This window comes from Thamnophis sirtalis, unplaced genomic scaffold, assembly GCF_051295495.1.
Source record: "Thamnophis sirtalis isolate CommonGarterSnake01/CBP01778 unplaced genomic scaffold, rThaSir2_p1.2 scaffold_11, whole genome shotgun sequence".
Taxonomy (NCBI): domain Eukaryota; kingdom Metazoa; phylum Chordata; class Lepidosauria; order Squamata; family Natricidae; genus Thamnophis; species Thamnophis sirtalis.
Genome location: NW_028261391.1, coordinates 16,832,003 through 16,848,765, shown reverse-complemented (window position 1 = coordinate 16,848,765; position 16,763 = coordinate 16,832,003). Strand labels below are relative to the sequence as shown.

The 16,763-nt window shown below is 36.1% G+C and overlaps 1 protein-coding gene across 2 annotated transcripts in view; it reads left to right on the top strand.

Annotated features, from left to right (window-relative positions):
* Positions 1 to 13,411, top strand: part of PRKCI (protein kinase C iota) — a 41,781-nt gene extending 28,370 nt beyond the window's left edge. The window contains exons 11-19 of one of the 2 annotated variants that reach the window (XR_015697989.1): positions 593 to 679; positions 1,609 to 1,744; positions 3,064 to 3,151; positions 5,447 to 5,572; positions 6,064 to 6,143; positions 7,694 to 7,783; positions 8,562 to 8,677; positions 10,667 to 10,975; positions 12,801 to 13,411. Coding sequence is in view for 1 of the 2 variants with exons in the window: in XM_087725270.1 (XP_087581396.1) it covers positions 593 to 679; positions 1,609 to 1,744; positions 3,064 to 3,151; positions 5,447 to 5,572; positions 6,064 to 6,143; positions 7,694 to 7,783; positions 8,562 to 8,677; positions 10,667 to 10,754 (811 nt within the window). In the remaining variant the exon portion in view is untranslated. Of the gene's footprint in view, positions 1 to 592; positions 680 to 1,608; positions 1,745 to 3,063; positions 3,152 to 5,446; positions 5,573 to 6,063; positions 6,144 to 7,693; positions 7,784 to 8,561; positions 8,678 to 10,666 lie in introns of both variants that reach the window. The other variant, XM_087725270.1, reaches the window with a different exon arrangement.
* The last annotated feature ends 3,352 nt before the right edge of the window (positions 13,412 to 16,763 follow it).

Here is a 16,763-nt window from a genome sequence, read left to right as displayed (position 1 = left end):
AGATTACGTGGATCTATGTAGAAAAATTTAAAAAATGGCTTTGAGTGTGGAAAAACTGATCCAAGAGTGATGATGTGAACAAAATAATGTAATATGTAAATGACCCTTTGAAAATACAACTTCCTATGTGGAACAGATGCAGTTCTTGATACTAGGATTAGAAAACCTGGTAAGACAGAGTGGAAAACAATTCCCCAAATAGGTTGCAACAAATTAATCTTTGTAATTTTCATATCTGCTGTCCTGCTTCCATACTTACATGATGATGATGAATAAATTCTCACTGAAATTATCTAAGGAAGACTTAATAAAAAGAAATAATTAGTCTTGAGGTGTTTAGGAATGCTTGGTGTTCTCCCTATCTTCTATTATTATCAAAAAACAAAAAAAGAGGGAAATTTATAAATAAAGCACAGTCATATGAGGGAAAATCTTACAAATTGGTAAAGAATAAATATGCTTTACAACGAATAGCGAGGAAATCATATTGTGAGAATTATAATCGCTTAAGATTCATAAGTAATAAGTAGGTGAATGATGATAACCGGATACGTGAAAGTTATCCATTACATAATCTCTCTTTGTGATTTAGGCTATTTTTCGTTATCGAATATGTGAATGGAGGGGATCTCATGTTTCACATGCAGCGACAAAGGAAATTGCCAGAAGAGCATGCCAGGTTTGTGCTTCTTTGATGTGAATTTTGCAGACTAGTTAGAGAGAGAAAACAAATATATTTGAGTGCAGCATATTGTTTTTTCCCGCTGGGTATCAGCATTTTTTCTTTTGTCTCCTTTTTCCGGGAGCTGAACGGCTCTGATCCCAGCACTGCCTTTTCTGTTTATTCTTTCCAGCTTGGCTGAGAAAGGGAGAACAATATCTCTCTCTACATATTCATATTTTTTTTCCATATTAGTTTTCCTTGCCTTTCCAAGGATATTTTTTTGAATTTGTCAAGAACCAGAGATTAATTTTCCCCAGACCCAGTGGATTCAGTTCCGCCTCAAAGAGTCTCCAAAAGTGTTAAAGAAGTGATAGTAAACTATTTAACATTTTTTGTCACTCAAAGCCAAAAAAAGTAACAATTACAGTTAATGTGGAATTAACAGTAATTACCACTGCTGCAGCTCTGTGCAATTATTGGTGCTCCACTGAAACATGGTGGTGTCTGGCTGGTACTGGTAATTATACCCATCTTCTACCAGCTTCCTCAGATAACAGCATATAAAAAGCAGAACCTTAAAAACAATGAGCAAGATGAACTGTAGAAGGAATCTTGGGCACAGAGGCTTGGCAGTGAGCCGGTTAGTAAGGATTAAATCCAGCTAAGCAAAAAGCTGATCTGACATAAAATGGGGAAATTCATAGTGGTTTTGAACCACCTTTAGGTAGAAAGCAAATGTGTATCTTGCCCTGTTTCTGATTCAAAATATTCCATGGATCTTCCAATCCAATAGCTTGTTCAGGAGCAGTGTGATGCCACAGCCTAAAAAGGCGCGGTGAGAAGAAAAATTAAGTGTTTTCATTTTTTCTGGGAAAAATGACTTTGTAGGCAGGGATCTATCCACATTTTTGGAAGTGTATTTTAAAATGCTGGTTTCATTTTAGGTTTTACTCCGCAGAAATCAGTTTAGCTTTAAACTACCTTCATGAACGAGGAATAATTTATAGAGACTTGAAGCTGGACAATGTTTTGCTGGATTCTGAGGGACATATCAAGTTGACTGATTATGGCATGTGCAAGGTGAGAAGAAAAATAGCCACAAGTTGAAACTTTTTTTGGTGAATGCCTTTTGATCAGAAACTGCTAGTTTCAAAAGCTTAAAAATGATTAAAACGCAGTAAAACCTTGGATTTCTGCAGCTTCAATTAATGGGATAGAATGCAAAATTTTCCTCTGGACTTCTCTCCTTAAGTTATCACTGTTTGGTGTCAATAGTTGGTAATAGTTGGCATAATTTGTGTCTTTTATATCATTTGTGTAATGTTTTATTTATACCAATGTATGCCATTTGTATACATGGAATAGAAATGTGAACATTGGACAACACATTTTTTCAAAGGTTTTGCTTTCAGAAAAGCTTGGTGATAATAACAGGCCCCTTCAAACTCAACACAAATATAATTTCAGAATTACTACCAGAAGGAATCTTGAAAAATATGAAATTAACTTTTAATGACTATAACTCATTTAATTGCATAGTGTTTCTGACATGCTGCATGAGTTCAACGGGACTAAAATGTTTTGCTGCTGATTTTCGTTTGTATTTGGTGTCCGTTGCATCTCACTGCAGTGTCCAACAATAGCAATATTGATGGATTTCAGTTGCCCTGATACTGTTTTTTTCTTTGTGGCAACAACTTTTCACCATGTTCATCACCTAGATTTTCAAGAAAGAAGTACTATTGTGAATGCAGAAAATGAACATGTTGCACTTCATGGTCTTCTATGTTGTTACATCACATGCCACATTTTTCTGTTTTGGAACCAAATTCTTTTGGAATAACCATTTCTTTTTAACGTATTGCAACTTTAGATCTCTACAGATATTCCAGTTCTACAGTAGTTGTAGTTCAACAACAGCTCTATGTTTCCGTATGTTTTATGTGTGAGTAGTAGCCAATAGGTCATGAAGGGCATTGCCACTGTGTAAAAACAGAAGATTTCTGTAAAATGGTACATGGTAGATTAAATTACAGGTTATTTTCATGATTAGCAATTCAAAATCCATAAGATTCATCCAAAAGTGTTCAGGAAGCAAAATCTTGGTAGTCCAGTGTTATGTAATGTCATTAGTCACATGTACTATGTCAGTTAGATACATTTGGTTTAAGGATGTAGGTGTCCATATTGGGCAAGAAGGAGATTGAGTACAGATCATTAGGAATTTTGTTAGCATGACTTAGTTTTTTGCTTACAATAAGCAACCAGAATATCCATATCCTAGGTCTTGGCCTTACTAGAATGTAAGTTTATATTCCTTTATATTCCTAAAATGAATTGGAAGCAAAAGATATATTTGAACTGTGTAAGATATATTTTCCTTGTTTCTATTTTAAAAGGAAGGATTAAGACCTGGCGACACCACCAGCACTTTCTGTGGCACTCCTAATTATATTGCTCCCGAAATTTTACGTGGAGAAGATTATGGTAACTCTTACTATTTTTGTAAAATGTGTAGTTAATATCCTAAATAAGTGAAACTTCAACCAAGCAAGTGTTGAACTTTCCTTTATTAGTCAATGCCATTCACTCTATCTCTGAATTTTAATCTTGCCGCCAAAAAATAAAATATACTTTTTAGAAAAATACATTTTGATCCTGCTTTTAGTTATCAATTACTTTTATATCTCACTTTTATACTAGAAGCTCAAAGCAATGTACATGACTCCTATTTTTTTCTTCATAATACCCTTGTAGGATGGTTTCACCTGATTCTGCCAAATTCTGTGGAATCTTCTGTAGCTAATTCTTACTAATTCAGTTTTTAAAATCAACATCAAGTTGTATTGTTTTATCTTTCTCTTTAGATTCCAAGATATTTATGTTCTGTGATCCATATGGTCAGACTTGTGTTAAGTTGTATTTATAAATAAATTTGCTTAAATAACAGTGCACAAACCATGTACATGAGTGCACAACAGTGCACAAACCATTGAACATGTTAAGACAACATTCTTTTTTGGAAAAAGTAATGAAATACTAGGATTACTAGCTCTTATAAAATATACTTTCTAATCATTACAATGACAGTAATGAAACTGAAAGGCTTACTAAACAGCTCAATACAGGTAATCCCCGGGTTACGAGCATTTCAATAGTGAACGTTTGAAGTTACGCAATAAGTGCACCCTAGCGTTTGTGAACAAGGAAAAACTACAAATCTTGCAGCACCATGGCAGTTGTTCGCCATTACGAATAACCAACTACTCTGCAGCATTTGTCCTGTATATTGCCTTCGGAAGGCATTGAAGGCAGAAATGGAACTTCTGAGGTGCAGATCTGCCCCTCAGAAGCCCCATTCAGGCATCCAGGGGCCTCGTCCGGCATTTTTTCAGCCAAAATGGAGCTTCCAGGGGGCTGGATCTTGGGGGGGGAGGGAGGGCTTGGGTGGTCTTAGGCAGGTGGTTTGTTCCACCCGTAGCCCCCCTCCCCCATGGTTGTCCCCACCCTGAAATACCTCATGTGCACTTAACGAGCCTTGTATTCAACTAGCGAATGCATGGGCAAAAGGAGGGAGCGATCCCATTCAAGTACGAGATTCACTTAAACGAATCCTCAGGCATGAAATGGGCAGGGTCCATTTCATTCGTAACTCGAGGACTACCTGTGCATAGTTGGGAAGATAGTGTACATATGAGGAATATACAGCATTGTGATTTGGGATTGCTTGGCTGCCTCCAAATCTAGGTAGCTCCTGGTCATTTAGGCAACAGTGCATTCTCAATTGTAACCACTATATTTTATAGGAGATTGCCATATAAGTCTGTGAGCTGAAACTTAAATAAACATGGATCATTTCATAGAGAAAGTGAAAGTTGGCTCTGTTCAGTAATGTCAAGAACCAGAATTGCTTCGTATATAGTTTCTTGAACCAGAATCTCTTTCTCTATTAATGGAACTTAAATGAAGCTCTGGTCATAACAACTACATACAGGGTTATGGATAATTCTAAAAATTCACATATTTTCTACTGTCATTGTAAGCCTAAAATTTTATTACATTAGGCAAAGAGAAGCATATTCAGCATTTTACTGAATTCAACTAAACTCAGTTTAGGAATAAACACATACCCAGTATGTGAATCAACACAGTGCATGTTAAAATAAAGTCAGAAGTCAGATTCCGTTTTATTGGGGAAATCCAGCCATTGTTTTACTGTCACTTAACCACTGTCTAATCAGACAACGATTAAGTCATAATATGGTTTATTTGGGGACATTTTATGAACCCAGCAGTTGCATTTGTTAACTTAAGTTTAACATGTTATATAAACCCAGTTTATCTTTCATGAAGTAACATGTAGGCTTAGTTGTCAAAATAAATATTTTGCTGTACTATGCTATTTCAGATGATAGGTAAGGGAAAAAAACATCCATTTAAAAATACTTTTTTTGTACAAAATCAGAGTCTAGCTTTGTTGACAAGAATGCTGGGCTAAAACATCTGCTGCCATATATTTTTCATTTTATGTTTCTGTGTGTGGGGAATATTCTATTAAAGTAGAATTAGGTTTTCTCAGAATTTTTGAGAAATCCAGAAAATTTATGGATGAGTTTAGAAAATGTTGAAATTCTTTAAGCATGTATGTTACTTCAAAATCCTTGTAATCAGGTTCAAACTCTTAATATAGCGATATTTATTGCATTATCATAATTTTTAAATTAAATAGGTTGATTGGATTACGCTCCTTAATGTGTTATATTGTCTTCCTCTAACTCTTAGGATTTAGTGTGGACTGGTGGGCTTTAGGTGTCCTGATGTTTGAAATGATGGCGGGAAGATCTCCGTTCGATATTGTTGGAAGTTCTGATAATCCTGATCAAAATACAGAAGATTACCTCTTCCAAGGTTAGTTAAGTATAAATGGCTAGTAGTCAATGAAGAAAAATCACTTACATGCTAAAACTGAAAAAGTGTAGCAGATCTTGCCTTTTGATTTCCATTTCCATTCATGTTTGCTGAAAATATATGTATAATTACATCATATACTTAAAACACTATGGGAGATGCAAGTAAATTATTTGTTGCTGGGGAAAAAACCTGCGTTCCACAGAAAGCAACATAGAAATTAATTAAAAATTAATAAAAAGGTATTGTGTGGCATAAAAAAAAGTCTGGTTCAGCAGAACAAATAGATAGGAAAGATTACAGTATTGTTCTCGTTGAAAGAAGGCAGTGGAAACCCCCTTTCATAATATTGCCGAAAAATCCCTACAAGTTGTGTCCATGATGTCACCAGAAATTACACTCAGTTTGAAGGGGACTTTTACTTCAGCCCCCAGAGATATGTTGAGAATGCTAATTGTTGAAATTTCAGTGCCCCTAATTATTTCTTCTAGTTATTCTGGAGAAGCAAATCCGTATCCCACGGTCCCTGTCTGTGAAGGCAGCAAGTGTTCTAAAAAGCTTTTTGAACAAGGTGAGAGTTTGTGCCATACATAGTTTGAAGACGCCACGGTTAAATATACATCTTGCAGTTACAAAGTTGAGAAAGAAGCCTTTGGAATGATCAAAGCCAGTTTCTTATGAGATCAGCTTAAAAGTATTTGCCCAGAGTTTTCATTTTATTTTAGTCTGGGTTTGTTTGCAGTCAAAACTCACTAGTGGAATCTGCTCCCAATGCAAACATACTTAAGACTTTACCTTTAATTCTGAGTTTGACCTTGCATGGGTGATTTGTGTTTAATGGTGTCAAGTAGAAGGGTTCCAATGAAAGCTTCCTCTCCTGCATGCTGTGACAATGGAAGAAATTTGTCTTTGATCTTAGTTTTTAATTATTTATCTAGGCAAGGCATCGGTTAGAGAGGCCCTCCAGAACCATTTTGATAGCATCACCTATTTCTCTGCAGGAGAAATACACTATTTTAGAGAAGAGATCTTGGAAATATTAAAGTGGGAATGGCCAGCGTATACAGGTAGATTTGCAGGATTGAGGTTTAAGGTCTCTGGGTACTTGTACCATTTCCTAAATTGATACATTTCTACATAAAGTAGTAATTAATTGGCATGTTAGCATTAAAGGTGCATAGTTTTAAAAGAAGACTCAAGCTAAAAAATCAGACATCTATCATTTATATCAGTAATTATAAAAGGATAATGAAAAGCTATACAAGATCTCCCCTTTGCAGAAATTGAAATTTTTCCACATTCTTTTAAAAGGAACTCTACCATATTTTTCGGAGTATAAGACGCACCCTTTTCCCTCAAAAAAGAGGGTGAAAATCTGGGTGCCTCATATATTGAATACAGCATTTTTGGCCTCCCGAAACCCGCCCCCTTTGCAAAAATGGCCGTGCATAGCCTTTAGGAGGCTTCTAGAGTGCTCCTGGGGGCTGAGTCCTTGGGAGAAGGGCGGCATATAAATCCAATAAACAAACAAACAAACAAATAAAAATGAGTGAAAAACAGGGCGTTTTTTGCTCATTTGGGGGGGGGGGCAGCTCCCAGGATCACTCTATAAGCCTCATAAAGGCTATACATGCCTTTTTTTGGGGGGGACGACAAAAAACGTGCCTGTTTTTGTGAAAAACGTGCCTGTTTTTGTGAAAAACGGGCCATTTTTGGGAAGTCTGTAGAGTGCAAAAACTTTTTTTTTTAAATTGCCTCTTCAAAATCTTGATACTCCAAAATATACGGTAGCTAAAAATGCAAGTACAAAGATGGCATGGGGTAGCAGCTGTAAACTAACTGAATTTGCCTTTACTTTATAGGCTTATAATTGAGACATAACTTTAATTTGCAGTTAAACAATACAGATATTCCAGCTGTCATGCTTTGGCATAAAAATTATCAAAACATAAACTTGTCATTCAAGGCATTGTCTGTGTGAAAGAACATGATGCCACAGATTTGCTAAAAGTTAAATAGATGCGGTCATAGATAGTTGTGCAGGAGTCTTATGTATCTACTTCAAAGGTATTCATGTAGCTTTTATTATTCAGATATATGCTTTTTTTTTTTCATTGCTAGGATCCGAAAGAACGTTTAGGATGCCACCCTCAAACAGGTTTTGCAGACATTCAAGGACATCCGTTTTTTCGTAATGTTGATTGGGATATGGTAAGCGTCTCTGTAAATATTGCATTTAAAAGCTTCAGGCACCACTAGTGGATCTTTGTAATCTGATTCAATCAGTCAGTTTCTAATACTGATAGGACAAAGTTGTTAAACGCTTTGAGATTTCCCCCTATAATTGCCTTTTGTAGAACTCCGAAAGATTCACGCAAATCTTTTATGTAAGAATCTGAAGTAACAATAAATTCAGGGGGAGGAATTTGGTATGTGAGGTTGCTTAGATTTTTAAAAGAATTTTAAAAATACTGTCTTTTTAAACACTGAATAAGGTAACTCTGACAAAAGATTAACACCATTTAGCTTCTCAAAATCATTTCTGAAATCTCTGCCCTATATAATTCTGGCATTGAGAATAAGGAAAAAGCCAGGAGATCTTCTGCTATCAGAAGCATAATTTCTTCTATAAACAAGGAAGGAAAATACCATGTTTTCCGAAAATGTTGGAAAAGATTCTTTCTTCTGGAATTTCTACTTCTCTAAAGACCTATGGATTCTGCAGTGTATTGTTTATGCAAATAAACAAATTCAAAATTTGTTTATGCAAAATTATTATGCAAATAAACAAATTCAAAAGCACAATCAAATTGAAAATTCAGTCCAAATCAGAGATTTTGTAATAATATACTAAGTAAGAATCTGAGTTAAATTTGTGAGGCAGTCAAGGAAACTAACATTAAAAATCAGATAAAACTTCAGTGATCTTGGAAATATTATCCATTATTTATAAAAAGCTATATTTTAATGCTGAACACTTTATTCCTAGATGGAACAAAAACAGGTTGTTCCTCCATTTAAACCACATATTTCTGGAGAATTTGGTCTGGATAACTTTGATTCTCAGTTTACCAATGAACCTGTACAACTGACACCTGACGACGAGTAAGTAAACGATTTCCGAAGTTAATATACCCAGTTTTCCTAAAAAAAAAAAAAAAAAAGACCTCTCCAGATAATAAGCTCAATCGAGCTTTTGAGCGCATGTGCTAAAATAAGCCCTCCACGAAAATAAGCCCTCCACGAAAATATTGCAACACAGCAGCAGCCATGAGGTGACCATGCTTGCCTCCTGCACCTCAAAAATAATAAGACCTCCCCAAAAAGGAGGACAAGCGCTTATTTGGGGGATCAAAAGAAAATAAGACCCTACCTTTCGGTATCAGAAAAATACTCTTGTAAGCCTTGTAGTTGTCATGAAACCATGTTCTGTGGCGTGTAAGAGAGCTATGTGTAACCTTCATGCTCATGTTCGAATGTTGGTTGCTTAATGTGGAGGCAGACACCTGCTCTAGCTTACATGTATCTTGATGATAAAAAAAAAAACATAGAAAATTCATGACAGAAAAAGACCTAGTGGTCCATTGCATCTGCCTTTTGAGTTTATTTGGATTGTAGTTCTTTTTTCTTTCTTTCTTATTTTTAATAATTATTTTTATATATTATTAATTTTATTTATTTATTTTTGTTGGATGATGGACATGTGTTCATCCCAAGCAATTTTAAACTTGGTTACTGACCATTGACCCACTATCTCTGCTGGAAGTTGGTTTCAAATTTCCACTACTCTCTGTGAAGTCACACTTTCTAACATTACTTTTCAACTTCCTGTCCATTTGAAGTTGCACCCTCATGTTCTTGATATGATTGGATTAGAAGCAGGATATTTAACTTGATAGATCCATGGTCTGATTGAACATGGACTTGGATTCTTCCCCAGAAATGACTTTCTTAATGTAAAGAATAGAAAGGCTGGCAGTAGATTGGAAAATAAAAGTCTTAGTTACATTAACTTCTGCAATTCAAGGTCAGGGGGGCCAATTTAATGGTTTGGTCCTGTATTGATAATTCAGTGTAGGAGACTGACATAGGTAGTCCAAAATTATCTGACATCACTTCATGAAATCTTTGGATTGAGGATTAGCAAGTTACTTCATGATTCTAGCTGAAGATGCCACAGATTGATGTACAGGAATCTTTTAACAGTTAACACCAGGTTAGAACTAGATAAGGGTCATAAATAAAAGTTCACTTGTGGCTACATAATGATTCTAAACTGATGCCTCTTTAACTCCTCCTCTTTAACTCCTCCCCTTGGTTCTACCAGTCCTCCTTACACTTATTATTGAGATTCACCCCAACAGGATGGAGGTGAATCTCAATTAAAAACAAAACAGCCTATATAGTCTATATTTCTGCAGGCACATGTGCTGCAGAATGATGAAATGTTTAGGCACACATGTCCATTCACAGATTTTTCTATATCCGAGTCCATCCCTGTAAACAATGGGCAAGTTTTACTTCTTCTAGAGTTCATTATTTATGATTCATGGAGAGAAGAGTACCTGAGGACTATGCATATTAGACATTTAAGATCCTTGATTTAATGGCCATAATTGAGCCCATAATTACAGTTGTAAGTTGTGCTGGTTGTTAAGTGAGTCACCACATGGCCTAACCCTAACCTTTACTACCTTTTTATGATAGTTGTTAAGCGGATACAGCAGTTGTAAAGCAAAATTTGCAAAGGATGGTCATGATTGTTGCGTGAATCCATGGTCTGCAATGGGTAGGTTTTTCTAGAAACAGGAAGTAAATGCCAGTTTATGGCAAAAAAAAGATCATAAATCATAGTCACGTGACTCCAAGACAGGGAAACTGGCTCTAAAGGTGACCTGGTTCCAGAGCACTCCAAATGCAGTCATGTGACTATGAGGGAGTGGCCTTTGGAACATCAAATCTGAATCATAAGTAGTCCTCGGGAGGTCCATTGTAATTTCAGTTGCTAAGCAACCAGTTTTAAGATGAGGACTACTACTATACTTTAATTTTGGAATAGAAATTTAATTTTGGTATTGTTGCTCATATTTTCAGTGATATTGTAAAGAAGATTGATCAGTCCGAGTTTGAAGGATTTGAATATATCAATCCCCTCCTGATGTCAGCCGAAGAATGTGTTTGATCTCCTACGCGCGCAACCTGTGCCATCTTTTTTATAAATGTTTTGCCTGCATGGGTGAAAAATGTTTCTGTTGGGAAGCAGTGGATCCAATGCGTTTGTCATCTGGCATGAACTTTATCGTAACGCATCATTAACTTGCTATGAGCGGAATACTTTTTCATTGATATAAAAGGAAACAAAAGAATCGTAACAATCACACCAAAATTGGAGTCTAAGACACGGTAATTGTTCTGGCCAGACGTTATCTAATATGAAATAAAAGATTTTGCCAGATGTTCTGCTTCACATGTAAAGTTAGTTTGTGTTTTATAGATTTGCTGTTGTATTAAGTGATGTTTAGCGAATTGTATATAAAGCGTGGTTTTTTTGACAACTCGGTTTAGAGATAGTAAGACTGCACCGTTTTTTTCCCTCCCTCCATCTTTACTTATTTTTACTGACTGCTTTGTCCAAATTAAGCTACCAAATTAATTTTGAAAACACTTTTAATTAAAAACAAATTGCAAAATAAGTATCCCCACACTGAATGTACTAAATGTTATGTCCGCACAAGATAGGAGCTTTTATACAGATAGTATAAAAGGCTGCTCTCATTTTGTAAACGTTCTGAACTTACTGTGAATTGACTTCATTATTGAGACCCCATTGAATTCTTTGGGATGTGCTTCTCTCTTTAATGGTCCTATAATTACCCTCTTGCGGCAATTGTGACTTTGAAACATCATATGTATACTTATTATCTGTATCCCTTAAGAATTATGAATGAAGCCTTCATTCTGCAGACTATGTGAAAGTGATACAGCATTTCCTGCGATAGTGATAGAACCATGGATAGTAGATGCAATGACATTAACGGTTCTATTTATAAAAAAGAATTTTCTTATTAATCACATGTACTTCATTGCTTTTAATGTTTAGTGAAATCCCTTGAGAACTTATGCTATATAAGTGAGTGCCTTCCTCAGCTTTTTGATTACTATATAGTATAAAGCTAATTTAAGCAAAAAATAATAATAATAATCAGTTGTTGGGTCTTTTTGAGGAGAAATAAGTAGATGATGTTCCAAAAGTAGGTCTAAGGCGGCTATCTCATCATATTAATGGGGACCGTAATTTATTTACACAATGTTTTTAACAAGCTGGTGTACTATGTATAAAACAAAAGATGTTGAGACTTCGGGGAAAAATGCAAAGAAAAGCAACAGGATGATTAAGGGCCTGGAGACAAAAACACAAAGAATGGTTGAATAGGAATTGGGGATGGTCAGTCTAGAGAAAAGAAGGACCAGGAGAGACATGATAGCAGTGTTCCAATATTTGAGGGGCTGCCACAAGGAAGGGGGGGGGGGGTTCAACATTTTCCAAAGGACCAGAGGGCAAGACAAGAAACAGTGGAAGGAAATCAATCGGGGAGAATTAAAGGAGAAACTTCCTAACAGTGAGGACAATTAACCAGTGGGATGGCTTGCCTCCAGAAGTTGTAGGTGCTTCATCACTAGAGGTTTTTAACAAAAGATTGGACAGACACCTGTCTAAAATGCTATAGGTTCTCCTGCTTGAGCAAGGGATTAGACTAGAAGATCTCCAAGATTCCTTCCAGCTCCGTTCTGATTGATATATCATGTTTACCATTATGATATGCTATGAATCAGGAGGAGCAATGAGAGATAAAGGGGGCACCCACACAATCACATCAACCAAATCAGTCTGGCAGTCAATGGGGTGACAGATTTCCCAGTTAAATCCAACCAGTCCAGATTACTCTTTTTGCTACTATGGTGTTTATTGAACTTCAATGCATTGGGGAAAATTTGTTTATTTGAATAGTATGAATTATTTTGTATTATTCAAATAAAAACACTAATTGATTCTTGTACTTTCATTATAATGCTAAGGGGTGTCATACTCAGGGTACATTTAAACATCTTTTTAGTCCTGGCAAATTTTAGATCTGGTAAGTCATCTTTAGTTAATCTTTTGAGGGGGACAGCAATTATTTCTGTGGCATAAACTTAAATGCTTTACTCCTTCCCTCTTCCTTTTCAGATTTCTTCATTACAGCAAATAAAATTAGGCAATTTACAATGGGCTCGTTACAAAATGGTTTTCTTACCAGAAGTACTTTGTCTGACTCGCACAAGTCTAGAATAAAATTTTAACATTCAAGAATTCTAAGCACAAAATTGATGCATTTACAGACAGAATTGCTTCTATTCCCTCCTGTAAATGTGTCTATCTGTCTGTCTGTCTGTGTACATGTGTAGCGTATATTTCATTTTGTGACGTCAACTTTAACGAAGATTTGAATATTAAAACAGATGTATTTTGAGGGGTTTTTTCATATTTGTTTCAGGTAAATGCCATGATATTAAAGTGTTAATTTTTAAACCTTTTTATTAAAATGTAGAGGCTATTTTAAAACAATTGAACTAGGAATTCAGATATGGACAAGTTAATGCTGCATGATGGGATGTAACGGTTGGTTTTGTATAAAAATTGTGTTGGTGGATGTTTTCACTCAACTTGTTCTGTTCTGTTGTGAGTTTCCTTCTTTTGTTGCCTTTGATATTGTGTAACCATCTCCTGAAATTTCTACATACTTTTTAAACTGTCATTTTTAAGTTTCAAAATAAAAAAAAAAGCAGGGCTTTTGTTTATATCCTGTGTTGCAATTCGTCCTGCTCTTTTTCTCAAACACCCTTGGAATGACTACATTTGCTATTTTTCATGTAAGAGTGGTATAAACATTGTCTTTTGCTTACAGTTAATTCTGCTTTCTCTGGCAAGAAGCAGACAGTGATGTGTATTGCTCTGGAATGCAGACAAGATAATCAACCACTTCAGAGTAATCCCATCCATGTCTCCTAATCAGTAACAAAAAAACAGCATACTCTAGGTATCCTCACTAGCACTTACATTTTTTTGGTTTTTCCTGGTTCTTCAATAGTGCAGCAACCATTTTCAGGGAGCTACCCAAACTGCGAAGGACTTTTTGTTGACAGAAAGTCCATTGTAATGTAGGATATGATGCAGCGCGAACCTCAATGGGCCAACCTAATAGTTAAAGCCCCACCTAACTAAGATAAGCAGAGAACACATGCTTACTCACAGCTACATTCTTTCATTAGGCAGAGGAGTAAACAACGATAAGTTGGGTGGTTGTGTGTGACACCAGTGCAGGATATAAATTACTTCCAATGCTATATTCTTTGGTTGGTTGAAGCTGTGGGTCCCATATTTCTTTCATTAATTAACAACAGCCTTATGTGAAGGTTAACTTTGTTCCAAAGTACTGTTTTAGCACTTGAGTTTTATGTTTTGGGGGCAGGGGGAGGACTTAGAAAGTGCCAATAGCAAATCTGCTGCTTGTTCCCCTAGGGATACTATGAAGCTCGCCAACACCATACAGAGCTTTCATACTGACAACTAATGTGTTAAAGTATGCTTCATTAAGAGAAAGGGTGCATGCTACATCACTTGTGGTGGTGTGTGAGAATTTTATTTTATACTGAAGTGAGAACTATGCACCAAGAAAAAGAGAATACAGGACCGAGAAGTACGTAATAAAATGCCTATGCGTTAAGCCACTAAAAACGGAATACAAGATTTAAGTAGACCTCGATTGCAGGATGGGGAACACAAGCTGTGCACAATTGATCTCCGAAAAGGAAATTTGTGACCCTTGAAAAGAGGTGGACTTTTAAGAAAACTGGGAAAACTGAATTTAGGCTGGGTTGTAAGTCTAAGGAAAACAGTCGAGTGATTCATAACTCTTCATTATCTCCACTAAAGCTTTTCAGGTATTACTTGAGGGAGAGAGAATTTACAAAATGCAGCAAGTAAGATCCTATGTCAGGGGTTAGCAATCTTAAAACATTCAAAGAGCCATTTCAACCCGTTTCCCACAGAAAACACTGGGAGCCACAAAACCCTTCCCGTGCCTGACTATTTCCTGAGCAGCCACAGAACTAGCATATATAGTTGAATTAAACGTTCTGTTTTCTTCTGAAACTTTTCTTGGATTTATCCATGGTTGGCCTACCGGGGGTCGAAAAGCTCAATAAATCATGTGCCGGCGGGTATCACACATTGGCGGCTGTGATGCATATTTTGAGCGACGGAGCCATAGCAGAGATGAAAGAGCCATATGGGGCTCCAGAGCCATGGATTGCTCTGACCCCTGTCCTGTTATTTTATGGCAATGATGATAATTCTGTGATAAGCTATTGCTTCTGACTAAAGATGCAACTATTAATCATTTAACTCACAAACTTTCAAAGTTTTTGTGTGAGAGGGCTCTCCTTTGAGGCCATTCCTTCTGATTGACGTCTACTATATGCCTACCTTTAAATTTGGTAAGCTATTAATAGTAGCGAGATGAAAATTGCTTTGTATGGTTGCTGTAACTATTTGCAAACACGTAATGCTAATTCTTGGTAACCATATTGTTAACAATAGGTAAAATTTAGAATAACTTTCCTTTCTTAATAATAAGGTCAGGTTTTAGTTAAGAATTTGCAAGGAAACAGAGGAGGAAGAAGTGATAACAAAGGGACACTAAGAATTTCACTTGGAAAGAGGTCTGATTTTTATATTCATAGGCCTTTCTGTTCATAGGTTTTTGAAGCTCAATGTTCAGAAATTGCTTTAAAGACACATTCAGTAAAAGGTTCATCTGAGGGATTATCTAGGTGGGGATTAACAATATATTTGAGTGTTAGAATTTCAACACCCATCTCCTAGGAACTGATGAAGGATCATTGGTTATAAATACTGAATAAATAATATCAGAAATCATTCTTGAGCAGTTGCAAACTATTCTTTTTATAAATCAAACCAGTTTTCATAGATTATGGATTTTTTAGAAGGCACTTTTCTTTCCGCCGTCGTGTTTTAATTATGTAGTGGGTTAATGTAGGAAATCACATCTCTTGTATGACAGATGTTTACAATGGGCACGAAAAATTAATTCATAAAACAGTGTGATAAAATTCGGAATCCATTTTAGCAGTTTGAAAAACAGGCTTGGTGTGTGCCTTAACCAGTTTGACAGGAAGGTTATTTTTAATTTTTTGTACAACCCTAGTCAACACCTTTCTTTCAACGTGAAGCAATTTGGGAGAGCAATTTTCACTTGGGTATTAAAAATGCAGATCAGTTGTCTCGCTTTTCCCTTCATGTGTGGGTGAGAGAGACATCACCTATCAGGAACCACATAAAAAAATGTGAAAGGTGAGCTATAAAGAGACCTTAAAATTGCACCGTGGAATTTTCACACTGCCACACAGAAGGCTCCTTAAAAGAACTTGTTACATTTATTTTATCTTGTATGAGAACTCGGAGCTTTACAACTTTGCTAGCAATCTTGTGGACATAATGAAAGTCGTGGATTTGGCGTTCTTATTATATAAATTACATTGCTTCCACCATTTCCTTTGCTCCTTCCCAGTCTAAATTTCTTAAAATTGAGCTCGCCACCCAAGGCTCATAAGAGAGGAAGTTGGATTTTTTTTTTAAAATAGGACCTAATAAAGATGGCTCTCAAATCATGACCACAAATGAGACCAAAATTTCCAGTGCTAAATGTTGTTAAATGAGCTTCGTCCCATTTTACAACCTTTCTTGACGCAGTTGTTAAGTTAGTAAGATGGTTGTTAAATGAATCTGCCTTCCCCATTGACTTCACTTGTTAGATCAATTCAGTTGACAATCACACTCCTAATTTGGGTCCCCATAATACATATTATCCATAATACATATATATTAGCCCTAATATTCCACCATATTGTCTGTTTGCTTTGACTGTAGTCTGTGTGATTCATGAACCTAGTCATTGTGATTTGAAAGCAGTGTTTTATCGCTGAGCAAATAGTCTGTGTGGGAATTGAACTTTGCAAGCAGTGGCTTTTTGCACTGAAAAGATCTATCATCAGGGCCAATCGAAACAAGTAGCTAGCAGAGCATTACGTGTCCTTTTCTTGAATGACTTAGTTTGCATATTACTATTTA